Below are 25,643 nucleotides of genomic sequence, written 5' to 3'. Positions count from 1 at the left end.
CCAAGGAAATATCATTTTCCTACCTGTTGTACGCATAAATAACTTATGGGACTGACTCTCATACCCCCGAGATGTGTGGAGAGCAATCCAATCAGGATTTATTAACTTTGCACTGTAAAACAAAGTACAGACACATCAAAATGTAGACAGTTCTCATTTCCCTTTACACTCCTTTCTGTAATAAAGATGACATGCACGGGAGCATATTCCAAGTATTAAGATGAATGAGAAGAAATATTTCAAAAAGCAATAGTGATCAATGAAAGGTTTTTGTCACCACTAGATCTGCTTATACTATGGAATTCAGCTACTTAAAAAAAAAAAGGAATACGCTGTTTATTAGGACAAGCTAACTACCTTCAGTCTAGTTCCACTGACTTTTAAAAAAACAATTGTAAATACCTTTCATGCTTAAGTATTAAATATAAACCATTTACAGTTCACATAGATGCCCCACATAACTGTGCCTGTGCACTTTAACCTACATTCTTATTCCATAAGTCTCATTCCAATGGCAGTAAAGCTCTTGTGGAAAAAGTATTCCAACAACAGAATTCTATTTACATGATATCCAGTCATCAAATGTCACTCAGGCTCTCGATACAAGAGAGTTTTCCCATGCAACACGCTCAAATCCTACAGTATTTTTTTTTCTGTGCATCACTGATCCAACAACAGCTTACAGGGAAAGACTAAAATCCAAGTCATATCAAAATCTGATAAAATTTCAGAGCCTAGGAAAATAATATAACCCTTCAGCTCCTCTTACAATAATTAAGACAAAAATAGCATTATTAGCTTCAAGAACAGGGATACCCATTTTATTTATTTCCCCGGCTTTAAAGTAGCAAACAATACTTTCCATCTCAGCAGTGTGACAGCTCTCTGCTCCTGTTCTCACTCCTCAGGAGGAGGGAAAAAAGGGAAATTGGTGTTTTGCATTCTCCACTGCAGTAAATGCTTGAAATAATGAACTTACACATAAGCACACAGAAAGCTGTGATAGGCAGAAAGAGGTGGATAATCAAGCCCCCAGTACAGCAAGTTGTTATCACGTGTATTGAAGTACCTGTGGAAAAAAAATTCCACGTACATAAATATATACATAATATACATTATATAATATATATTATACATTATATATTATATTTATATATATATACAATATATATACAAAAAGAATCCACATTTCCAGCTTTGCTTTCACCCAAGGAAAAATCTGAATGTTAAACCTGTTATTATTATTTTTTAATCAACGCCCTCAAAATTCACAGATGTTGTTATAATTTCCTTTTATCTGCTTTACTTTACACACATGCTAAAAATCTCAAGCAACATAACAAAAGCAATTCAGAATATACTCGTTTGTGTTTGCAAAACAGAAGACCTAAAATTCAACCAAAGAACTGTTGGAGCTTCCTTACCTGAATGGGAAAAAATCCTTTACATGAATTGTATTTGATAAACATCCAGAGATTAAGATAAAGCCTGCACAAAATCAGTATCTACAGTTCCAGATATTTATGTGGAATGTTATGTATATCCACATCTCCATCTACAAACAGAACCTACACTTCTCACGCATGTTGATTATCCCAGAAGACAGCAGTCAGTTTACCAAAAAGGAAACAGAAACAATGCATTTAAGTGGAGATTTCAAATGAATGGTAACTTATTATTTTCCTTATAATAGTCCCAGATTCCCCCCCTTTTTTTTTCCCTGGACTTGGATAGCACATTTAATATGCAACAAAACATTTCTGAATAGTTAGAATTTACCTGCCACTCCTGCACAGCGTAACTTACAAAGCTGAGAACTGCTTCTGCTCAACATACTAACACTCTGAAAAAGCCTGAAACAACTCAGCAGAAGTAAAAAAGGCAATATGAAGCTATTCCATAGAACAGACAGCATAGATGTGGAAGAAAGCGTGCTGCACCAGGTTTAGTGTGGTATTTCCATCAGCAGGAACATATGAGTCAGGAGGCTTGGAAAGTTTTAGAAAGCAAACCAAGTAAACACAGTAACACCTCCTGAACAGCCAACAGGTCACGAATCCCAGTCAGTTCTATCAGCCACAACCACTTCACCTGCTTCCACCTCAGAGGAAAACTCAGAAGGAAGATGTGAGAGACACAAAGAAAAAGGATTTCTCTGTTGATAACTCCCTCATGCCAGCATTTCTATGGAAGGCTGACAGCAGCTAGAATTAAGTCACCTCCTCATGAGAAACAGAGAGCTTTATCCAAGAAAAATAGAAGTTACAAAAATAAGGCATCAGATCCTTCACACCTTACAGCAAGAAAGCCTTAACTAGTCTATTCTAACTGCCAAGGGGCAAGCTCTTGCATTTTCCAGTTTCCCCCTTCAAACACAGAAAATTTTTGACATTTATTATTGTAAATGATGTTTCTTGAATTCCTTATGAGCTGTCTGAAATATCTTATGAACTCATGATAAGTCATATTTCTTTGAGCTGCATCTCCACTTCTTATTCTACAGTTTGATATTGCTCACGACAAAGCAGTTCTGATTCCTCACACTGATTTTAGCAGTCTGCCACTTGGTGGAAAGCTTTCTGGTTCAGCCGCATGCTGCCTGTGTAATTTTACCTTCTGTAAACTCATCGTTCCAATAGAAACCCAGGGACACTTGTGAAAAGCAAACAAAGAAAAGCCCTTCATAGACTTAATTAGCAGCATAAGACATTTTAATAAGAAAGGGTGGTTTTTTTATACAGCTTTTAATACATAATGAGAAGATTGGAAAATAGAAAGCTAATTAAATTCTTACTCTGGCATTTAAGAAAAATGTTTTTTGAGTCATTGGAAACACGCATAGAATAATATACTGCTATTTCACCTGTGCAGGCCTGTAACAATGACAAATTCTGTGGAAAAAAAATAAATCAAGAAATCTAAAAATCTGATAGGACTTCGTTCTCATAAGAGAACTGCTCTGCTTACTTAAATAAATGTACATAGTGTGCTTGCTGCACAGACAGCTTTCCTAAATACTGAGCAAATAATACTAGAAGTGATTCAAATCTCAGCTCCAAATCTGAACATTTATTTCCCCAACGTACCGGAGTACAGTGTCTCTTGATACTGTGCATTCCTGTAATACAGGAGGGGAAAGAAAGCTCAGCTTGCTTCTACAGAGCAATCCCTCGCGTGTCAGCTGAAATGTCTTTTTGCAAACTCCCAAGACAAAGTACCACTTCACTGCAGATTTCTGTTTCCAAAGCAGCCCCAATCTGAAAAACTTCTGTTCTAAATCAAACAAAGACCTAATACAACAAGGCGGAGATGCCCAAGTTGCAGCCCATAGGCTAAACCCAGCCTGCAACACAGCCCCATCTGAGCCCTGGGAACGCCCAGAAATAACGACTGCCATAACTCTCAACTTTGAGTACATGCAGTTCTGCCTGCAGAGAGGATCAAAGCTGCCAACTCTATTATTACATCAGCTCTCCATTATCCCAGCTCTGGCATAACGAGAGGTTTAGGTGTCCCAGAAAGAGTAAAATAAAATGATAATATAGGCTCCACATTCTGAATCCCAGAGTCACGTGCAAAATTCCATGCAGCAAAGAGCTTTTAGGATTGTCCCTGCATATTTACAGAAACAGAGTTGAATTAAGCTTCTATTCTGTAGTGTTCAGTTCAAAACAAAGTTGTAGCTTCACAGCAGTGAATATCACCAGTCAGAATATCATTCAGAAAGCAAACACCTAGCAAGGCAAACTTCCACATTCTAGCAAGCTTATTTTGTGAAGAAAACAGTATTTCAATCTAAGCACCAGGTGATATTATGCCACTAGAAAAGCGCTTTTAGGATAGAAAAAGATACATCCAACATCTCAGATGAAGGTATATTTAAGTGAGGTGTAAAACAAACATTTACCCCCTTGACAACCTGAACTATAACATAACAGCACTACGTACCACTGCCTGACGGGTAAATTGTAAGTAACTTCTTGCCAGTGTCTCTGAGCTTCATAGTCTCCATACATAGGTGGCTTTCCCGCACCTAAAAAAATAAAAGATAACAGTATTTATGAATTTATTCTGCTTATACACATCTGGAAGAAAAGCAAACTGTATTTGCATATTCTTATAATACTAATTTTACTCTCCCTTTTTCTATTTCATTCAAGAAGAAAAGAGAGACCTTATCTGTTCCACAGTCTAACAATTAACAAAAAAAGCTTCACGTGTTTTTTTGGCTTTCTGGATCTATCTGTGAGGAGCATTTATCAAGATATCCCAGCATGAAGAACAGCTTCCTCAGCTGACAAAAAAATCATTACCAACTACAGATGAGAAACGTGGCACTTCCTCTGCAATAAGAAAACACACACAGCAGACACCTTACACCCATTTTGTACCAGCTACACTTCCTCAGTAAATAACCATAGACAAGGTTACAGCCACGCCATGGTAACTTGTGCCATTCATTGCTTTTGGAATTAACAACCAGCCTTATTTCTAAATTCACTTAGAAGCAGCACCTGCTAAAAGCCCCCAGTTCCTCTCCCTTTCCTCTGTCACCTTGTTTGTGTTGCTACCAAGAAAACAACATCTAACATTCCTTACCTTGTGATTCTTAATAGTTAACACAAGCCACTTATTAGATCAGTGCACAGAACTGCTTTAGAATATTTTTTTTCCATATAAAACTTCTAAATAATAACTGTTCCATTTTGGTTTACAGGAATTTTCTCTCACATTTTTCAGAGGAGTGATTGCTAGATAGCAATTTGCAAAGCAAATTATGTTAAAGGATACTTTTCACACACGCACACACATAAATCTCTCAGGAAATCAAGAGCTTTCTTCCTATGGAAAAAAGCTTTATGAGTACAAATACTTCAGCTGCCCACTCACCAACCATTTCTTAACATAAGCCTAACTCTGGTCATGGCAGAATGTTAAGCATCTTGTATCACAGTTTATTTACTTCTATTAACCTCTGCTTACTAAGAACAGAAACCGGACTGATCGTACCTCCATTAAAATATCAACACTAAATAGACAGAAATGTAAGACTCTTTAAAATATAGGGAAACTATCTATAGCTTTTCCCCACGATTTAAGTTTGTGAGATCCACACAAGCTCAGATATCTTCTATTTATTTCTGAGTAGCAGAAAGAGTAGATCTCCACTAACTTACCCCTGAGTAGGAGAGAGAACAGATTACCTCCACTATATGACACAGGCAGGAAGCTTTTAGTTGAATCAGTGAGCTCACTGACAAATAGGAGCCTTATCAGTGTCATTTCTGGAGCTAAAATCTACTGCAATAAAGAACCTGTCACAGCATTTCTAAAGTAGAAAAAATGTGTTAGCCAGATTTTAGAGTCTATGTAGCACACATACACAAACAATTTCCCTTCTCCAAGATAATATATATGTATAAAGAAATTCATTTCAGAACAATGAAGTGAAATGCTTTCAATTTACAGTGGTCTTAATCGGTTCTATTAATAACAGAAAGCAAATTGTTAAAGGTCTGATGCTGCCTTTCAACACAAGTATCTGGCTTGTAACTTTGTAATGGCATGAAAAACTCAGATACACAAAGCTTAATTTTTCCTCAGTAATTATACAAGAGCAGCTATTCTAAGCCATCATAATTAGTAACCCCTCAAAACCAGGAAGCAGTTATATGTTTTATCTCCATTGTGTGACCCTAATTCTACCAAGAGATCCCAAACTATGCTAAATAGCAAGCAGCAGCAGAATGGAAATGATAGCACAATCCAACACTACCCAGTAAATTAGGGCAGAATGAGCCTCCTTCCATCTGGTCATCCATGCAACGCGTGCGTTCCGAGTATGCTGAATCAGCACTTCGACCAGAGCCTGCCTCTGAGAACAATGAGTGTTTCTAATCCTTCCTCAATGATACTGCACTCAGTGACAGAAAGTAAAAAGGGACAAAGTCAGTTTAGACATCATCCTGCCCGACTTCTTTCGTGTCCCAGTAATTCAAGGTTTACTATAAGAGAAGGAAATCAAAGCAGGATGGTAGGAGGGAGGAATTCTATAGTACTTATGTATTTGACAGCTCTAACATTCAGATTAATTTTCTCACCCCAGACAACGTTAAAAGTTAAACATGTGCTTTGACAATTTGCTGGATTGGACTGGATTCGGATTTTCCTATTCCTAAAGCACTTATATGGTTGCTCTGTGTGAAATAATATACATTTTCATACAGACACATGAAAAGTAGAGAAAAATATGCTTTTCAATTCAGCCATTTTAAGGCTGTCAGTATCTGGATTGGTTTGTAATTCTTTTCAACTTAAAAGAACCTAGTTAGTAATGTAAATACGGGCAGCACAACTGACATTCACTGTCACTCAGAAATAGAGATCGAGTCTCTGTACACGGATGGGCAGAAGAGAGCCACCGTTACCTGCAGAACTTTTATGAGGGCATTTTCAGAAAGCAAATGAAAAATAACTATGTAAGAAGACACACACACAACTTATCTTCAAGCAAATCCCTCCATGTAAATAAAACTCAGGAGTTACAAACTCAAAGCTCACTAGAATCTTAATGAACAGCTCGGGGGACAACGTTCCCAATTGCCTTAACAGCAAAGTAGAGTCAAATTTGACTGAGCTTGTGATTCTTTTAGCTGATGGGGACTGAACGTAACGAGGCATTTAAAACTAAAAACCCACAGAGAGCAATCTCTGTGCACATGTATGCTAAATGTTGGAATGCCGCTGAGAGGCTGGAAAAAACTTGCTAGCTCTTCACAAGCATTAGGAGATGGGGAGGAGAAATACTCATCTATTAAAAGAATATAGCTCTAGTTCATGTTGTAAACAACCTTAAGTAAGTATAGCTATGGGACACGGGGCAATCGCTCACTTCATGTCACCTTTACACCATCTTCATTATCACCAGCACAGATTTATCTAAATATAAGTTAAGGTTCTATCTGTTCTAGAACTTAAAGGACAAGATTAAACAAATATAAGGCTAGACTGCAGTAATACACTGCAATCACAGGAGTGACAGAGGCACAGGAGCGTACAGCCAGCCATTCTTTTGCTGCTCCCAAAGCATCAGTGACCCTCCCTGCACCCAACCCGTTTGGCTGGGATATTTATCACTGTGCTTATTTTTACTAAAGCAGTACAAGGGATCATACCAGCCTTAGGGAAATAAGCCCTAAGCCACAACAATACTTGCAGTAGCACCCTGCTTCCTACCTATGACTTTAGATGCAAGTTTAATTTATCACAAGCTCCATAATTCACCTTCAAGTGGTTGTTTTACAGACCGTGAGCAGGAATTACCTGAATAAGAACCAAGAGATACAGTCCAGCGTACAGTAAGTGCCAGTAACACAGTAATTGTCATTAAGCTCCACTTCTCCATAGTTGGTCTGTGTAATAAGCCAGAAGGTACCTGGAAAAAACAAACAAACACAAAAATATTGCTACAGTTTGTTCCTTAGCCATTTAATGGCACTATTGGCAAGTCCTCCTCATTCTGAGCTAGAAGCTGGGCAGGAATCTGAGAAACTACATAAAAACAACAGCAAAAAGAAAGTAAAAGACTTCAAATGGCTTCAAAGAGCTCAGCTATCAGACTAAATCTATCCTGCACCTACATGTATACAACTGAGCTTCCCCTTAGCAAGTTCTGCACAATTTGTTATACACACAAGGCACGTTTCACCTGTGACAACACAAAGTTGTTAAGTGCCTTGAGTAGCTCATGAACAAGTATTTGTGCCTGAAAGAGGAAAAGTGCCTTTAAATAAATGTATATGCATTCCTAGATCAATAAAGTAAGGGGAAAAAAGGACTAAATGTTGTTAACACGCACACAGCTTAAAGCAGTGAATATATGGTGTTAATGTCACTTAATTTCTGGAGTAAAAACAGCATAGCTGAGTTATGGAAAATGGAGATGTGCCTTGATAATTTTGCTCACGTTAAATTCATACCTATCGCTTGTGGAAAGCTGGGACCCCTCCCAGCACCGAGGGGTAATAAAGTTCTTTGACTGATATAGATCCGTGACAGTAGCAGATCCCCATCTATAGGCTGAACAGTGAATGCTGGTCGTTGTGCATCCTTTGCGACACCTACAATGTGTTACAGGCACATTGATCTCAACACAGAACGCTGCTGACACCGTGACCGTTTCACCCTCGGCCAGGAATGATGCTCCCTATAACATGATGCTCCCTACACAGAATCACAGAATCACAGAATTACCCGGGTTGGAAGGGACCTCAAGGATCATGTAGTTCCAACCCCCCTGCCTAGCAGGGCCACCAAACATACACCTTTACTAGATCAGGTTGCCCAGGGCACCGTCCAACCTGGCCTTGAACACAATACGATGCTCCTTATAACAGCCTCCCCTGCCCCCTTTTCCTCCTCAATAATGATCCCATACCTCACGAAGCCAACACTGTGCTTTTATTGGTGGCAAAGCAGGGCTCTGTAACCGCCGGTAACCCACGGAACTCAGCGCCCAGGAGGCGGCCTCAGCTCCGGCTTCTGCCCTTTACAGCACCTGAGGGCCTCTAGACAGCACCTTTAGGCACAGAAAACCCCCTCCATCGGAGCATGCAGCACAACGGGCGCTGACCGCCGGCCTCCTCAGCACACAGACAGGCCAACAGCGCTGACCCCCGTCCCATCCCGCCCCGCCGACCCTGTGGTGAGTCGCGCACCTCCCCGTTCCCGCCTTACTGGACCAACGGCCACTCGCGCGCTTCCGCGTTCGAAACCACTTCCGGCCTCCGCCAGGCCTGAAGGCGGCGCGGGGCGGCGCAGTGCGCATGCGCATAAAGCTCGCGCCTGCGCAGCTCAGGCCGCGGTGTTGGGCCTGTGGCGGCGGGACGGTGCGTGTTGGGGGGGGGGGGTGTTTGTAGGGAGGGGTGTGAATATGTATTATTATTATTATTATTATTATTATTATTATTGTTGTTGTTGTTGTTGTTGTTGTTATTATTATTATTATTATTATTTCTCTTTACAGAACGAGGGTTTGTGCTTCACAGCACCGAGGCCGTGTGTGGAGACAGGAGCTGAGAAGCGGCCTGTGTGGGCTCCGTGATCCTCCTGAGGGCCTTGTCAGAGCTCATACACAGCCTGAATAGCCCCACATCAGCCTCATCCATCCCTTACCACCATTAGGTAGCACAGCCTGTTGTTCACAGTTCCCTCTTATTGTGTCTCTTTGAGGGCAGGGTGTGTAATTGAATAGGAAATGGGTGATTTCTGTAAGTAAGAGCACGTGCTGTGGGACTCAGGGACACACCTTGCCAGGCAGTTGGCAGCTGTGCTCTCCTTGTGCTGGGATCCAAGGGCTGAAAGGTTGGAAGGGGCTGGGATGGGATGGAGTAGGAGTAAAATAGAATAGAATGGGGTAAAATAGAAGGTAGGATGGAATAGAGTCATAGGATGGTCTGGGTTGCAAAGGCCCACAGTGCTCATCCAGCTCCAACCCCTTGCTATATGCAGGGTCACCAAGCACCAGCTGGTTGCCCAGAGCCACATCCAGCCTGGCCTTGAATGCCTGTAGGGATGGGGAGATAGAACAGAACAGACTGAAGAAATCTACAGCAATTCCAACCACCCAACCTCTTAGTGGCCAACCAACATGTAAAGCACAAACCCAACCCATGTAAACCATTTCATTACACCTTTCATCCTGACCACTTTGTGTGGTCACGAAGGATCTGATCTCGTGTCACAGAATGAATGCTAAAGTAACAAGATGCCACGAAGATACAATTCTATTTTTTTTAAGTGTGTGTGGGTTCTTTCCAAAATGCACCAACAATACAGACTTGTTTAAATATCTTTGTGATTAAAATCTATACATTTAGTACTGAGTACCACCAGAGATGGCTTTTTCCCCTTGCAGGTTCTCCAATGCAGTAACACACATTCCCATAGTCGCACAGCTGACGTGGAGGTGGCAGCGCTGCTTCCACCTGCAGCAACTGCAGCATCCGCAGCAACTGGATGCCACCCCGAACAGTCAGGTACGAGGGGACAGGGAGCTCGTGGCCTTACACGGGTACACACAGCAGCGTGCCCTGCGACTGGAGCCATAAAGCTCGTGAAAACGATAGATTACATTCATTACGGGTTTTTTTTTTTCACATCTATCTGTTGGTAGCCGCTGAATTAAGCCTAGCGCGGGAGATGAATCAGATCCTAAGGGGCGTCTGGGGGCTGATAGATCCGTAAAATAAACATAATCCCAACATCGAATCGATTACAAAGAATGTGAGAAGAAGGCAGGGAAGGGAGCAGATGCTTCCCGGTCCGAGCGGCGGTCGCTGTGCCCTGCAGCTCCCTCCTCACGGCGGTTCGGATCGTGGTGCCGGGCTGTGTCTCCTCGCCCCCCCACCCCCCTCCATCTCCCCCCTGGGCTCCCCCGGCCCCGCTCCGAGCAGCCCCTCCCCCGCCGGCTCCCATTCCGGCCGCACATCCGAGTGCATTATTTCAATTAGCCGAGCGCTCTTTGTTGCAAGGTGAAATCGTTCTCTCTCCGGGAAAAGGTTTTTATTGAATGCCTTCTAAATACTCGCATTGGTCACGTTGTGCTGGAATTGAGTCTCTGTCACTAGTATTTCTGCGGTGACTTTGACCAGATCAATGACTGGAAAAGGCATTAAGGACACATTGATACGAGCGGGGCTCGGGTTCGGTTCTCAGTAGTAAAGAGAAACCGATAATGAGCAGATAAACGGCTTGTCCTTAACCCTTGGCGCACTCGGAAGGCTCCAGCAAGTTTGCCGGGCTCTTGGTGCCATCCGTTCGGGTGGTGGAAAGCCGAACGCGGGGAAGGCAAATTCCTGCCGGCTCTCTCAGAAATCCGGGGCGAAACGCGGTGGGAATAACGAGAAAAGCCGCTCGCAGGGACGGACGGACGGACGGTCCGCGGCTGCGAGGAGTTTGTTCCCAGCTCCGCCGCGGAGCCCGATCCGCGCCCATCCAGCTTCCCCAGCAAGAGCAGGAGGAAACATGCTTACAAACAGCAGCCCAACCTGCGGGAAGACGGATGTTATTATTATTTGCCTCCTAAGCGCCAGCACCTCATCAAAGTCGGCAGAGAGAGGCTGAGATTTGATTGTTCCCCGATGCCTGCGCGATCCCCAGACCCGAGAGGGGACGGCGATGGCATGTGGCTGTCAGGCTAAAAGCCTGTTTGCTTTTGGTCTGCGGGCCGTTGGCACTTTGCCCCGGGGAAGCGGGGATCTCACACCGCCTCCAGCTCAGGAGCGCTCTTGTTTTGCCATCTTAGTAAAGTCGTACGTCCTCGGCTCGCTTATCGAGCCCTGCCTCGCTGCCTATCGAGTCCGGCATTACCGAATCCCTCATTACCGAAGTTGTCTTAGTTATTAAAATAGCGGAAATACCACATTTTCAATAGAAAGGGAAGGTTCTGCCTTCCTGACCTATTTTTCGTTTGTGATTTAGGGAAAACAAAGGAAAAAAAAAAAGAAAAAGAGGGGGGAAAAAAAAAGCGAGATTAGCATGGAGATGGCGCTTCTAAGGACCTCGCCACTATTAAACAGGCTGTTAGGTGCATTTTCTGGCTGCGGAGTCTGCTCCCAGCTCAGTCCGGGAGACGCGCTGAGTTCATCCCGACCTGCTGCACTGAGCGCTCACTGCCGCTCACGCTTTCACGCTCTGCTCTGCATCTGAACACCGGAACGCTTCGTGTTTAGGGCCGGGAACGCTTCGCTCTGATCCCGGGACTCGCGATGTCCCCCCTCGTTCCGCGCTCCCAGCGCGCATCTCCCGCACCCCTTCCCCGCACCGTCCCATCGCTGCGGACCCAAAGGAAGGAGGAAAATACCCCTCGTCCTTAGGGCGAGTTTTCCCCGAGTGGGAGATCCTCGCTCTGGAATATCCCCCTGTAACAAAGAGACATGTTTAAATAACCACAAAAGAGGTTTTGCCCGATTTTAGTTGATTTATTTACTTTTTAATGCCTTGCACCCTTACGCCGAACCCCGAGGGAATGGCCCCGACGGCTCCGTCCTCTCCCGTTCCCGGGCTATGCGGGCTTCGGGGGATCGGAACTAAACCTCATTGCACCTTCTCCGAACGGGGCCTCGGCGCTTGCCATAAATAATCGCAGGGGTTGGGGCTGGGGGGGCTCTGGGTAAACTCTCCGTGCTGCGGAGTGCGGTCATTTTCCCAGTGCTTAGGATCTAGTTACTTTCAATACACCCCAGAGACCAACATGACACGTCTTATACTAATAGGCATCTGTCAGCGGCCGCGTCAAGTTTGACCATATGCGTCGGACTGTTTGGGGAAGGGAAAGAGGAGAGGACGGGGGAAAAAGGAAGGGAAAAAGAAAAAGGGGGAAAGAGAAGGAAAAATAAAAGAGGAGAAGGTGGGAGAAATAACGAATGGAGTGGGGGGGAAGGAAAGGGGAAAAAGAGGAGAAAGGGGAAAATGGAGGAAAGAAAAAAAAAGAAAGAGAAAAAGGAAATAGAGGGGAAAAGGGGGGGGGGGGGAAGAAAGGGGGAAAGAAGAGAAAGGGGAGAAGAAGAGAAAGGGGGGAAAGGAAAAGAAAAATAAATTTAAAAAAAATGAAAAAGGAAAAAAAATAAAGAAGAAAACGAAGCATAGCGGGGAAAGAGGAGAAAGAAAGAAAAAAAATGAAGAGAAATGAATCGCCGCTCTGTGTCAGTGTCGGGGCTCTTGGATCGCCGCCCCATGCGGGCTCGGCTTCCCCCCTCCCCGCCGTCCTGCCCGGTGCCGCCGCTGCGATGCCGCCCCCCCCGGGGGTCCCGGTTTGGGTCCCCGCGCCCCCTGCAGCCCCGCGGCGGCACTGCACCCCCCGAGCCCTCACCTGCCCGCCGGGCCCCGCGCCCCGGGGCTGCCCCTTTCCCGGCTTCGGCCGCTCCGGAGCCGCTCCGCCGTTACCGTCCGGTGGGAAAAAGGCGGCGAGAGACGGATGGAGGGATATAGGGATGGAGGGATGGAGGGATGGAGGGATGGAGGGATGGAGGGATGAAGGGCCGCGGGGCCGGGAGCGGACACCGCCGGTTCTGCCGAGCGGCACATGCCGAGCCCGAGGAACCGCTGCTACGCGTGGAAATAAAAGCGAGTCATCTTCTAAGCAACAAAAGGCTGAGCCGTGGAACGAGCCCGTTACCCAGAGGCGCCGTGAAGCCCCGGCTCGGCACCTTCTGTACCCTACGCGTGAACACAGGCCGGGGCTCCTTCCTCTATTTATTGATTATTTTTCCCGGGGTGGGGGATGCGCTAAAAGCAGCCGCCGGTGCGAAGCCGTGGGCCGCGCAGAGCGGAGCTCCGTGAGCATCTGAACCGCAGCGCTCAGCTCGGCTCCCGCAGCTCCGTGCGCTTCGTGCGGCGCTCAGCTCCGTTCCCGCAGCGCTCAGCTCCGGTTCCCGGGGCCGTTCCCCCAGCGCCGCTGCCGCGTTCCCGAGTGTCGGAGCCGCGCGGTGTGTTCGGGGGGATGAGCGGAGATGAGCAGGTCGACTCGGGCAGAAATCACACGTACGACCGAGCACACGTCGCTTTTGTTTCGAGCTGCCGTCCCGCTCCCCCCCGCACTCCCCGTCCCAAAACGAACGGCGCGGATTTATCGGGGCGGAAAACGAACGCGGCCGAAACGAAACTCGCGACGGCCAAAGCGGCGCTGACCGAACCCGGCTCTGAACAACAGCCGTGATTTCAGCCACAAAAACAGCGCGGAAACGCCGTTTTTCCGTCCCGCGGCCGCCCCTTCGGAACGAGCTCAAAAAGGCCGTTCCCGTTCCGCACTGCGCGCTGCAAACGAAAGCTCCGCGCCGCGCCGCCGCTCCGCGATGCCGTTGTCCCGCTATAGAAACCGGGCACTCTCGGATCGCCCCACGCTTTCCTCGGAGCCATTTCGCTCCGAAACAGCCGCCAAAGCCGCCCCGCAGCGCTCCATTGGGGACGGGAAGGGGGACGGTCCGGCGCAGCGCGTTGGGCTTCGGTAAATCCCTACAATTAGGGGAGAAAAAAAAAGATATCAAAATAAAAGCAATAATAATGATAATAATAATAGTAAGAAGACAGCAACGAGGCGCGGATCGGATCCCCCAGATCTTCGTGTTCGGAGTTTGGGTTTGTTTAGATGCGACTGGAAAGGAGCGGGGGTAGAACCGGACCGGCTGCGCGATGCAGCGGAGGTTGCGCGGCTTTATGCGGCTGTTCAGCGGGGAGCAGCGCAGCGCAGTTCAATGCAATTCAATGCAATTCAATGCAATTCAATGCAATTCAATGCAGTTCAATGCAGTTCAGTGCCGCGGGGTCGGGGCGCACACCAACACGGGCGGAGCGTTTGAAAAATTTATTTACAAAGTTGTGTACATCACGAAGGGATAACATTTAGAATACATATATTCATTCATATATAAACAGACTTCTATAATAGAACCACAGCGTTTTTCTCCTGGCTTTTTTTTCTTTTTTTTTTTGTTTTTTTTATCCTCCAAAATTCATTTTTTTTTCGTTGTTGTTCGTTCGTTTAATATTTAAAATTCCCCCCGCTTATTATTCATATTTTTATACATTTCCCCCACCCACCCCCCCCCCCATTCGTTCGCTTATTTCGGATAAAACCGCTCGGAGCGCCGGAACCTTCAAAAAAAGCGAAAGTCCTCCCGGCTCCTAAACGCGACCGTCGCTTCGCCTCTGTTAGAAAAATAAAAACCCCGAAAGCGACCTCGGCCGATTCCCAGAGATCCGTCCGGGGGGGGGTCACCGCTCCGCCGGTCACTGCGCCGGCCACTTGGCCTGCACGGCGGCGGGGGGCTGCAGGAACTGCCCCGCGATGATGTTGGTAGGCACGCTGAGGATGGGAGCGATGGCCGCGGTGGTCCTGGCTAACGCCAGCGGCTGATGGGCCACCAGGCCCGACTGCACCGTGACGGGCGGCCGAAGGAAAGTCTGCGCGCTGGGAGCCGAGCTGACGGCGGGGCCGCCGATGATGTTCTCGATGCTGAACGAGGGGCGGCTGCTGGGCTCGGATTTCACGATGGAGCCCGCCGCCCCCAGACTGCTGAGCTGCAGCTGCAGGCTGGGCCCGAGCTGCGCGTTGAAGGCTTTGCGGCTCAGCTCGCCCGACGGCAGCAGCGGCACCGCGGGCGGCAGCATGGGCCCGACGGGAGGGATGTAGGGGTACTGCAGGGCGGCGGGGTGCGGGTAGGCGCCGGGGGGCAGCCCGTACGGTCGGCCGTAGGGCCCGGCCAGCCCGTAGGCGCCGAAGCCCTGCATCATGAGCGCCGTCTGGTCCCGCAGGTGCTCCTGCTGGTGCCGCTTGAAGCGCTTCCTCCGCCGCAGGAAGCTGCCGTTGTCGAACATGTCCTCGGACTGCGGGTCCAGCGTCCAGTAGTTGCCCTTGCCCGGGTTGCCGGGCTCGCGGGGGATCTTCACGAAACAGTCGTTGAGCGAGAGGTTGTGGCGGATGCTGTTCTGCCAGGCGGGGAACTTCTCCCGGTAGTAGGGGAAACGGTTGCTGATGAACTCGCAGATGCCGCTGAGCGTCAGCTTCTTCTGCGGGCTCTGCAGGATGGCCATGGTGATGAGCGCGATGTACGAGTAGGGCGGCTTCACCAGGCTGCTCTTCGGTTTGCTCTGCCCCGCAGCCGCCGCCGCTGCCGCCGCTCCCCCGCCGCTCGCCCCCTCCTCGCCGCCGCCGCCGCCGCCGCCCCCTCTGCCGCCCTCGGGTCCCGCCGGTGCCGGGCTGCCGCTGCCGCTGCTGCCGCTCTCGCCTCCCGCTCCCGGCTCGCCGGGCTCCGCCGCCTCGTCCAGCGGCAGCCGAGGCAGAGCGGCGGGGCTGCGGGCCTCGCCGTCCCCGTCCTTGCCCGGCGCGTCGTCTCCCTCTCCCACCACGTCGATATCCACGTCCTCGGCCGCCAGCGCGGTCTGGCCGGACATATCGCTGCCGCCGCCCGATAGAGTCATCCCCGCTCCGCGGGCCGCCCCCGCGCCCCTCTCCCCCAGCGCGGGGCCGCTACACCCGCGCGGCTCCGCTGCCGCCCGCGGCGCCGTCCCCGCGGGGCATGGGGGGGCCGCGCCCGCTCCGCTCCCGGGGATCCCCCCCGGTCACCTCCGGCTGCTCGCCCCGCTCCGGCCGCCGGGCATCGGGGCTCGGGCGGCGCCGCTGCCTCCCGCCCGCCGCCCGCGGGGCCCCTCCGCTCCACCGCTCCGCGCCCGCGGCCCCTCCGCCGCCGCGCCTGTCCGCCGTCCGCTCCTCGCCGTGCGCTCTGCTTTGCTCGGGGCTTTTTTGGGTTATTTTTTGGGTTGGTTTTTGGTTTTGGTTTTTTTTTTTTTGAGCAATCTCCTCGTCGCCGTTCGCTGCCGGTGCCGGTCTCGTCGTCGTCGGTCGGTCGCCCCCTCGTTGGAGGGAGGTCCCGCAGCCGGGCGGGGCGGGGTGCGGAGGCCGCGGGGCGGCGCGGGGCCTCGCTGGGCGCTGGGGCGGCGCGGCGCGTCGGGCCGGACTGCCTGATAGATTACTTTCCCGTTAAAGATATACTCGGAGCCGGCGTCACGTGGCCGCGTGACGTCGGGCTCCCCGCCGTGAAGTCACGCAAAACTCCAAGTGCCGCCGCGCCGTCAACAAAGACCCGCGGCCGCCCCGCATCGTTCGTCCCGTCCGCCCCGTCGGGGCCGCCGCACCCGGAGCGGCGCTGCGGGCGCTGTGGGCGCTGTGGGCGCTGTGGGCGCTGTGGGCGCTGTGGGCGCTCTCAGCCTCGGGGCCGCGCTCTCACGGCGTTTCTCCGCGCGCTCCCGCGGCTGTTCGGGCTTTTCCAACGGCGGCGGCGACGGGAGCGGAGCTTCGGAGGTGGCCATTGATTAATCGGAGAGATTAGTTGCAGGGAGAAATAAAAAAGACGTAAAATAACAGAGGGGGATGATAAATAAAGAAGCTTTTAGCCTGATTTTCTTTTCTTTCTCCTTATTTTTTTATCCTTATTTTTTTCCTCTTTTTTCTTCTTTTTTTTTTCCCCTCTATTTTCTTTCTTTTTCCCCTCCTCTTCTTTTTTGTTCACTCATCCCCCCCTTCACCTTCCCCCCTTCTTTATTTTGTTTTTCCCCAAAGGTGTTAACGACTTAATCGTTGCGAGCCTTAGCATATGAAAAAGTAGGAAATGAGGGAGTGTGGGTGAATGCGAGGAGCGCATTGCCGCGGCCTCAGGTAAGCCCCGGCCCGGGCTGGGGGGCCCGGCCGCCCTCTGCCCGCTGAGCCCCGGCGGTGCTGCGCAGTGCTGAGCGCTCCCGGCTCGGCGCGGTCGGTGGCTGCGGTGCGAGAGGGAATGCGGAGATGGAACGGTGCGGGGGGAGAGAGGGTGGGTGAGGAGAGACTGCGGGGGATAAAGGAGGGGAAAAAATGAAGGGAAAAAAGAGGAAAAAAAAAAAAAAAGAAAAGATGAAAAAGGAAAGAAAAAGGAGAGAATGAAAAAAACGGGGAAAATGGAAGAAATGAAGACTGTGAAGAGAAAGAAAATGAAAAAAATGAAAGGAAGAAAAAGAGAAAAATAAAAGATGGTGAAAGAAAAAGGATGGAAAAAAAGAAAAAAGGAGGAAAAAGAAAGAAGGAGAAAAAAGAGAACGAAGAAAAAAAGGAATAAAAGAAGGAAAATAGGAAAAAATAGAAGAAAAGGAGAAGAGGAAAAAAAATGAAAAGAAAAAAGAGAGGAAGAAAAAGAAGAAAAAAAGTGAAAAAAATAATTTAAAAGAATGGGGGAAAAAAAAAAAGGAACCCTGAGCAGGATGAAACCAAACCAAATCAGATCCTCCATCCCGCCCCCCCCGGCCCCTCCCCGGTTCCCCGCACCCCGCCGCACTCCGCACCCTCCCGCTGCCTTCCCCCCGCACCCCGTCCCGCATCGCTTTCCCCGGTGTAAAAGTGAGGAGAAAGCCCAACTCGGCGCCCCCTGTTTCATTTGTTGCTCTTTTTCTTCGACACAATAAAAGTCAAATTAATTGATTCATCCCATTAATTACTGCCCTTAGCGCGAGAAGCTGCGTTTCCCCTCGATTAGGGCCTCGCGTTGCCGATCCTCGCTCCGTTCCGTTCCCCCCGACGGGGCGGCCCGAGGGCTGTGCGGGCCGCGGGGCTACGGGAGGCGGCGGAGGACTTTGGGAGCCTCCAACCCCACAGCGCTGCGGGCTCAGAAGGAGAAAAGCTTTTCTAAGTGGGAGAGCTTCACGGGAAACTTTCCCCACTACGATCCGCAGGGAAAAAGGGCTCCGAGCCCACAGCCGAGTTTAAGGGTTTAAGGCCGAGGGATGAAATCATTAAAGCGGCGTTTGCGGGGGTGGGAACCCCCCACGAGTGACACCGCCGCAGAGATACGAGTGGGCGCCCATACGGATGGATTCAACAACGGGAGAAAAACAAACGGTGTCGTCCGGATCGATACGGAAGGAAATAGAGACGCGGCGAGCGGCGGGGAGAGGAGGATGGGAGAAGTTATGATAGAGAGGGAAAAATTAATTACCGCTCCAACGGGTTTGAATACGGCCGAGCGAGATGTCGGCCGCGAGGAGAGTTAAAAATAAACGCGGAGGCTGAGCTCGGGGTGCGGGGTCGGGGAGAGGCACTGGGGGCATTTCTGCCTCTGTCATCGTTTTAGAGGAAGGAGAAACCGAAGGTGTCCGCTTTCATCTCCCGGAGCCTCTGACTTTCACTAATGGGTTATAGGAATCGTTGCCCTGACCTGGATTAAAGCAGCACCGCTTTGTTAGAGGGGCCTTGAGGGGACCCCATATAAATACACGGGGTGGGAGTCCCCCGAATGGGAGACATCGGGTGGGACCAGCCCGAAACCAACTGTATGGGGTGGGAAGAAGCACAACGGGTGGGAAACGGCGTAATCACATCGCTGGGAGCCGCACATCGCCACGGCCGGAGGGGTCGGGCCGGGCTGCGCCCTCAGCACGGGCTGTCCGCAAAAAGATGCTCATTTTGGGGCCATTTCTCATACATGCCCCCCTTATTCATTTATTTCCATTATTATTATTTTTTTTTCCCCCAAGGCCTCTATTTCTACGTGTTTGGTTATTGGTTTTCTTTCTTTTCTTTTTCTTCTTCTTCTTGTTCTTTATTTTTTTCTCTCTTTCCCAACCCGCCCTTGAAGCCGGAGCTGCTCAGTGCAAAACGAAATCGGTTCCGTTTCCAAAACGGTTTCGGATTTATTTGTATTGGAAATGTATAAACATCCATTCCGCGAAAGGCAACACGTTTAATTAACGATGAGAGAGCAGTTAGGGGCAGAAAGCTAGTAAAATTGTGTGATAAATTTATGGCATTGTTAGCGTGCTTTTAATTATGGCTATTATGTTAATTATTTCCCATTAGCATGGAGTTAGCAGCAGCATGTCAGATTTAATCAAAACGAGCCTTTCTCTCGGAAATTGCGCTCTCCATTCGCCGCCGAGAGAACGGGGGGTCCCGAGCCGGAGCCGCTCCCTCCCCCCCCCATTTCTTTCTCCCCATACAAATAAACGCACGAGGGCTGCGGGCGGAGGACGGGGCGGGTGGATGCGGGGCGGTGCGGTGCCGTGCGGGCGGCGGATCATCTCCGTAGGCGGCCGCAGCAGCGCGGGGAGAAGAACCGCTCTCGTTTTTTAGGAATTCACCATTCCGCCTCCCCCTCTACCTCCCCCCCCCACCCCCCCCAAGCTCCGGAGAAGGCACTTGATCATTTCGGATCATTCTGTCAAACAATATGATGTCGCTCGTTTTTATCTGTCCCGTTTTACAAAGCTCCCCCCCCACCCCCCACCCCCAATCCCCCAGATTGAGCTGCCGGCCAGGACAACGCGCCCGAGTACAAAAGAATAAAAGAGACAAGCAGGGAGAAATACGGGAGCGCTGCGTGGAGCACGGAGGGAAAAAGCAGGAGGTGCGCGGCAGAGCGAGTGCGGGAGTGCGGGAGCGCTGTGCGGGGCTGGCACGGCCGGGCCGGCTGCTGGTCGTTCTGCCCCGCGGCACCGCAGTGCTGGGGCTGCCGCGATCCTCGGGCTGCGAAGCCCTTAAGGGGGCACCGAGAGGCGACCCGTCGGCTCCAGGATGCTGCCATGTAAAACAAAATCAATAAATTAATAAGTACGTATGTAAATATATATATTAAAATCGGGTTTGGGAGCAGCCAACAGCAGAGTTTTGGGAGCTCCACGCATACCAGGGTGCACAGATGCCCCCTCGCTGCCCGCACAGCGCAGCCGCATAAATCGGGGCTGGACTGAACCCCCTCCTCCAGCCCGGCCCCACGGGAGCAGGGGGCTGCGACCACGGCAGCTGCTCACTTATTTTTAGAGCATTTCCATTCCTCTGGTTAATTTTAGATCGATTCATTATTTAGCCCCAGTTCGCCTTTAGGGAAACCCAAGCTGGGGGAGGCTGGAGCCACGCAGCCGTGGGAGTTGTGCCTGTGTGGGGCTGCCTATCCCCCAGTACTGCCTGCTCGCAGCGGGTGTTGTGAGTGCTGGTATGAGGGTGTGGGTTTCACTGCATGTGGGTTTCATCAAGTGCAGGTTTTCTGCACTGTATGGCTGCAGATGACTCTGTCCCTCGGGCCCAGCTTCCACCCCAGGACTTACACAGGGGTCATGCACAGAGCTGTGTTGTGTGCGTGATGTGTGGGTTGGTGATGGGGGGGTATGGAGGGGTGTGGATGGGGGTGAATGGATGTGGACGGGGTTGGAGGGTTATGGGGGGGTATGGATGGTGACAGAGGTTTATGGAATAGTATGGATGGGGATGGAGGGGTGTGGAGGGATGAGGAGGGATATGGATGGATGTGGATGAGGATGGATGGGTGTGGAGGAGTATCAGTGGGCATGGATGGAGGTAGATGGCAATGGAGGGATGTGTATGGAGATGGAGGGCTATGAATGCACATGGATGGGGATGGATGGCAATGGAGGGATATGGATGAACATAGATGGAGACTGATGGGTATGGAGGGGTATGGATGGATGCAGAGGGATATGGAATGGTATGGATGTGCCCACTCCATTGAATATGGGAATAAAGTCTTCCTTTCACAACATGGTCTCCTGTTGAGCATCTGCCTGCTCCTCTCTCACAGGTGGGATCCAAGCACTAACCAAAGGCAGCATGTAGGTAAAACCACTAATTGCCATTAATTCAGCTTTCATTTTCCTTTAGGTGGGTGGGTGCTGGCAGAGGGAACCTGGTGTTGCTGGCTGTGTCCTGACGCCCGTGATCTGACAAGACCAGTGCTCAGGTGTCCCCAGGATGTGGCTTTGTGGGGCTCACAATATAAAACAAAATCATCAGAAGTAAGAGTGGAACTCAGTTCAGCTTAGAGGTTTTGGTGCTCCACAAGCAAGGAGAGAGGGAAGTTCATGGAATGAGTTCAAATACACAACAACTGCTGGGCAAATCGGGGAACTCCACTGCACTCTGCAGAAGATGACTGCATTGTTAGCTGCCATCTGACTTGGGAAAGGAAAGTTATTCAATGAAGATTCATTTATTCTTCAGATTTTTAGTTACAAGTCTGCCTTCTTCACAAACTGGGGGCCATGTCCTCACCTGCAGGATGGGGGCTGTGCCTGGCCTCACTCCTTCTCCCAAACTTGTGGGTTTCTCTGCACACGGAGGCAGAGGTGAGGCCCAAGCCTTGGGAGGGAAGTTGTAATTAAACTGGAGACAACTTTATTTGTCTAAGGAAAGGGCAGTTTGTGATGAAGTCCTTGAGCTGACATCAGCAAGGCCCTGTCTTTTCCTCACCACAAAACTAACACAGAACTCGGCAATGTTCCTCTGTAGGAGCACTTGAGGGACCCAGAGCTGTTTGGGATGTATTGTACCACCCAGCTGGGAGCAGCTCCCTTCTGTGCATTCTCCCATGTCCCAGGCTGGGCAGAGCTTCATTTCTTTGTTATTTTTCCTGGATATTTTCCTAAGCTGTTCCTCTGGCTCATGTGTAACCCCCTCGATTCCCTTTAACAAACACAGACAGACAAGCGGTGAGTTATCGCTGCTGTTAATAACATTGCTCTGCTAATATTTTTCCCCAACACGTTGAGTCCCAGTGCTGCACAATGCGCGCAGCCCCATCCGCAGGCATTGCACCACCAAATGGTGCCTCGGTGGCACGTAATCGGTGCGTGGGCCTTTTATGAGCCTTCTGCACAACGCTGAATTTTACCCAAACCGCAGGTTAAAGCCCATGCTAGGTATTTATGCAAGCAGGTCCATAATCTCTCTTCCAAAACCTCCCCAAGCAGCTCTTCACTTGCTAAGCCAGGTAGCTCCCTGTCTGGAGAGTGCCATTATGCATTTTAGGGGACTCTGTTTATTCATTTTGGTTAAGAAAACAAACACAGCAAAACCCCTCCATGTCCTGACCAAGCCAGCAATCACCAGGGTCCCAAGCCCCTGTCTGAGCCACTCCAGTGTTTTCCTCCTCCACCTCCTAAGGGCAGAATGGAGGTGGATTGGCATCAGTTGTTCTCTCTTCGAACATCTTAGAAACCAAAAATGTTGCTATTTCTTTGCCCAAAATCTACCTGGAGGGGCCAAAATCTGTTTCTTTCTCTCTCTCTCTTTCATTTTTTATCTGGAGGGGGCAACGTGGATCACTTCCAGCAGAACTGCTCCCTGCTGTTCCCCACAAATCTTGACCATTACAGTACTTCAGTGAATTCAATTTAGATCCTTCATCTTATTAGAGGAATCTTTATTAAACATTTTATTAAAGTATTTTAATGCCTTCCAAAGAGTGCTGTAAAACCCTGCTGATTTCAGAGCATCTTGGAGGGACTGCAGACAGTGCCTGGATGAGAGCACACATTGGCAACTTATTCCTTAACCCACACTGGTGTTACTTCTGTGTTGGAATTCTTGCTTTTGCCCAGGTACAAAAGGTTTCCAAGAGGAATTCCAGCTCAGGAAGTGATGACACAGTGCATCGAGCACATCAGGCAGTATTTAGAGTCTGTAAATAAAGGTTATTAGGGGGCTCTTGTTAAAATATTACATGATGAAGGAGTTCAACAGGCAGCTGAAATGGATTCTAAGTGACCAAACAGAGAGATAATATATCTGTGGGACCAAGAAACATTTATCTGTCCAGAAGAAGAGAAGGAAAATAAGCCAGGAACGATCCATCAAGAGGGAGGGAATCTGCACCTCAGCATTTGCCAAAATGTCTTAATTGCTTGTAAACTCAATATACACAACACAGAGGGCTGCTGTTGCCTTCTACTGTAGATCTTCACTCTTCAGAGCTCATTCATTCATTTTAGGTCACCACCAATGCTGAATTAATGTTCACTCTCAGCAAGCAGAGCCAATGCATGGTTCTCAAGTCACGGATCTCAAAACACAGAGATGAGCACGGTCATGGGTCCTCTGCCCACAGTTTGCAGGCTGTCATTTTGGGAAGGACATAAAGCTCTAGCCAACATGTCCTGCATGTTGCACATTTCTCGTGTGTGTGAAATGTAATATACCATATATTTTGGAGCCATGGATTTAGATAGACTGGCAGATAAATATATTCCTATCATATAGCACCAACATAGCTTTCACTTAGGACTGCTTGCATTCAGGTCTTTCTCCCGTGCTTGGTAGAGCCAGCACAACCCTTGGCACTGACAGAGCTGATCCATAACTGATTCCAGATTTTCCCATCCCATTGCAGACATCATCTTGAAAGAGAAACACATGTAGATAACACTCTGAAAGAGGAGCTACATTTTATTTTCCACTCCACCTCAGTGACTGATCATTCCTTGGAGGAGTGACATAGAAGGGAGTGAAGGAACTTCCATTGGCCAACAGCTTTGTCCAGCCCCACTGGAAAAACTCACCTTTTTTCCTGCTGTTCCAAGAAGGGAGAGGTTTAACTCATTTCAAGAGGAGGAGTCAAATAAAAGAGTCACAGAAGCCAAATTAACACTGCCTGACAGAGAGCTGCACCTTAATTAGTGAGCAATTTGCCCCAAGGTCCCAGCACTCACTGCCCCGTGCGGCTGCTGCCTGCCCGCCTCCCTGCTGCACTGCCCAAGCCTGACTTCTTCTGGAGTTCATCCCTCCAACTTTACAAACAGAGCGTGTGTTTTCTGTAATGAGTTGTTAGCCAATCTCCTGTGTTGAATCATGCCCAACCCCGCGCTGCTCTCTGCTTCAAGCAGATCAGGTGAGAGCTCCATATTTGGTTTAATAAACCGTAATTTCCGACAAAGGTAACTGTCACCTTTTGTTTCATTCTGCGCGTTTATTTTTCAAGCACCGGAGCTGACCTCCGAACTCAATCTGCACTTGCCTATCGATGCATAAATATCTGTAATATCACAGTAAATTAAATCCAGTTTTAAAGGGTTTCTATTTAACAATCTGTCAGAACTTTCACAGCGTTTGATTTCTAGTTTCCTCTGTCCACTGACAGGTTTATCTCAATATGGCTTGATTAATGAAACCTTTTATTTGGAATAAGCATACCTACGATTACCATAATCTCTTAATGCTTGCTTAGGCAACACTGTGCTCTGACAGCAGGGCTCTGAAAACTGCCAGCCCTGCTCTACAGTGAGGTGTGGGGCTGGGGGCTCTGCACACCCTGTGGCCCCCCAGCAATGTGAGATGGCTGCCTTAGTGCCACAGCAGTTGGTGCTGAACGTGCCCCATTACAAAGGATTCTTACTTAAAATTAGCAAGTGCACGCTTCATTTATGATTAGCCTTATCCTAGGGAGGTGATGAGTGCTCTCCAAGCTGCAAGAGATGAAGTGCTCCAATGCCATTCTCTAAACAGAAGCAAGGAAGTGACTTGTTCCTGGACTCATGAGGACGGTGCTTCTCACCCCTGTGGGCAGGTGAAAGGTACCACATCTCAGCTCCCAGGCACTGAGTCACTTCCCCACCCTGCAGGCAATGGGTGAACTCACAGCCCCGCAGAGCATCAGGGCTGACGTCGACTTCAGCAAGGCCAGGGTTCACCAGGAGTTTGATCCCATCTGTGCTCTTATTTACAGCTGGGCTTCTTCATTTTCCTTCAAGAGCTGAAGGTCAAACCCTATTAGGTTCTGCTGAGTCCATCACTTTGGAAAATGAAGATCCCTGCTCCAAACATGACCACATCAAAGGAGACTGAATGACCTCAGTGGGTTATCTCCAACTTTCCTTTGCTTCTGGGTGCTCCAGGGTCCCCACATCACAGCACCATCACTAGCAGTGCCAACGAATGTGCTGGGTCACTCCAAAGGGTCAATATCAATTGATGTAGAGATATCAAGAACTATCATGTCGGCTTTTTGTAACTCTTAAAGAGGAGAATTTTAAGGTGACTTGTGTACTTGCTTGTGCAGAATTAAAATACGTCAAGAGATTTATTTAATTAAGGCATTAATTGGAATCAGGAAATACAGTCTCTGTTCTGCGTTAAGACCCAGAGAGGCTCTGTCATTCATATATAAATAACTCACATAAGAGGAAATATTTGTCTATCATTGTGTGAACACACAGCAGCATAAAGAGCACTTTGTGAGCATCTACTCAATCACAGGATATTTCACAGTATGAAAAGTTGGAGAAACTCATTAGAAACAAATTGTTTATTTTCAGTCAATAAATGCGGTGCGGTTCGA

At 49.0% G+C, this 25,643-nt stretch overlaps 3 protein-coding genes across 12 annotated transcripts in view; 1 reads left to right on the top strand and 2 right to left on the bottom strand.

Moving 5' to 3' along the window:
• Positions 1–8,831, bottom strand: part of ALG6 (ALG6 alpha-1,3-glucosyltransferase) — a 19,966-nt gene extending 11,135 nt beyond the window's left edge. Inside the window, exons 1-6 of one of the 8 annotated variants that reach the window (XM_085511894.1) lie at positions 8,718–8,804; positions 8,438–8,578; positions 7,324–7,435; positions 3,949–4,033; positions 980–1,069; positions 24–112 (exon numbers count right to left, since the gene is read on the bottom strand). In XM_085511894.1, the coding sequence (XP_085368020.1) occupies positions 24–112; positions 980–1,069; positions 3,949–4,033; positions 7,324–7,405 (346 nt within the window). In that variant the 5' untranslated portion in view covers positions 7,406–7,435; positions 8,438–8,578; positions 8,718–8,804. Of the gene's footprint in view, positions 1–23; positions 113–979; positions 1,070–1,779; positions 1,918–1,940; positions 1,960–3,086; positions 3,829–3,948; positions 4,034–7,323; positions 7,436–8,437 lie in introns of those variants that run through there. The other 7 variants (XM_015870756.3, XM_015870757.2, XM_085511899.1 and 4 more) reach the window with 7 other exon arrangements.
• LOC107317746 (uncharacterized) lies at positions 8,791–25,643 on the top strand. 3 transcript variants are annotated; one of them, XR_014932922.1, is made up of 4 exons: positions 8,791–8,888; positions 9,026–9,183; positions 9,917–10,037; positions 25,032–25,643. XR_014932922.1 is itself a non-coding variant. In XM_085511906.1 (4 exons), the coding sequence occupies exons 3-4, from the start codon at positions 10,018–10,020 to the stop codon at positions 20,118–20,120; spliced, it is 321 nt and encodes a 106-aa protein (XP_085368032.1). In that variant the 5' UTR covers positions 8,791–8,888; positions 9,026–9,183; positions 9,917–10,017; the 3' UTR covers positions 20,121–20,180. The 3 variants fall into 3 exon arrangements, 1 of the variants encoding a protein (XP_085368032.1); XR_014932921.1 differs by lacking the exon at positions 25,032–25,643 and adding an exon at positions 11,733–11,970; XM_085511906.1 differs by lacking the exon at positions 25,032–25,643 and adding an exon at positions 19,820–20,180.
• Positions 14,348–15,985, bottom strand: FOXD3 (forkhead box D3). The gene has a single exon (XM_015870760.3). It carries the CDS (start codon positions 15,976–15,978, stop codon positions 14,788–14,790), a length of 1,191 nt encoding a protein of 396 aa, XP_015726246.2. The 5' UTR covers positions 15,979–15,985; the 3' UTR covers positions 14,348–14,787.

This window comes from Coturnix japonica, chromosome 11 (genome assembly GCF_054131305.1).
Source record: "Coturnix japonica strain WE chromosome 11, WE-NBRP24, whole genome shotgun sequence".
Taxonomy (NCBI): domain Eukaryota; kingdom Metazoa; phylum Chordata; class Aves; order Galliformes; family Phasianidae; genus Coturnix; species Coturnix japonica.
The sequence above is the reverse complement of the archived record's forward strand: the minus strand, read 5'-3'. Positions and strand labels throughout refer to the sequence as shown.

Coding starts and splice junctions, on each gene's coding strand:
- LOC107317746 (XM_085511906.1), top strand. CDS start 10,018: ATGCCACCCCGAACAGTCAG. Junction 10,038..19,819: donor ATGCCACCCCGAACAGTCAG/GTACGAGGGGAC, acceptor CCAATCCCCCAG/ATTGAGCTGCCGGCCAGGAC.
- FOXD3 (XM_015870760.3), bottom strand. CDS start 15,978: ATGACTCTATCGGGCGGCGGCAGCGATATGTCCGGCCAGACCGCGCTG.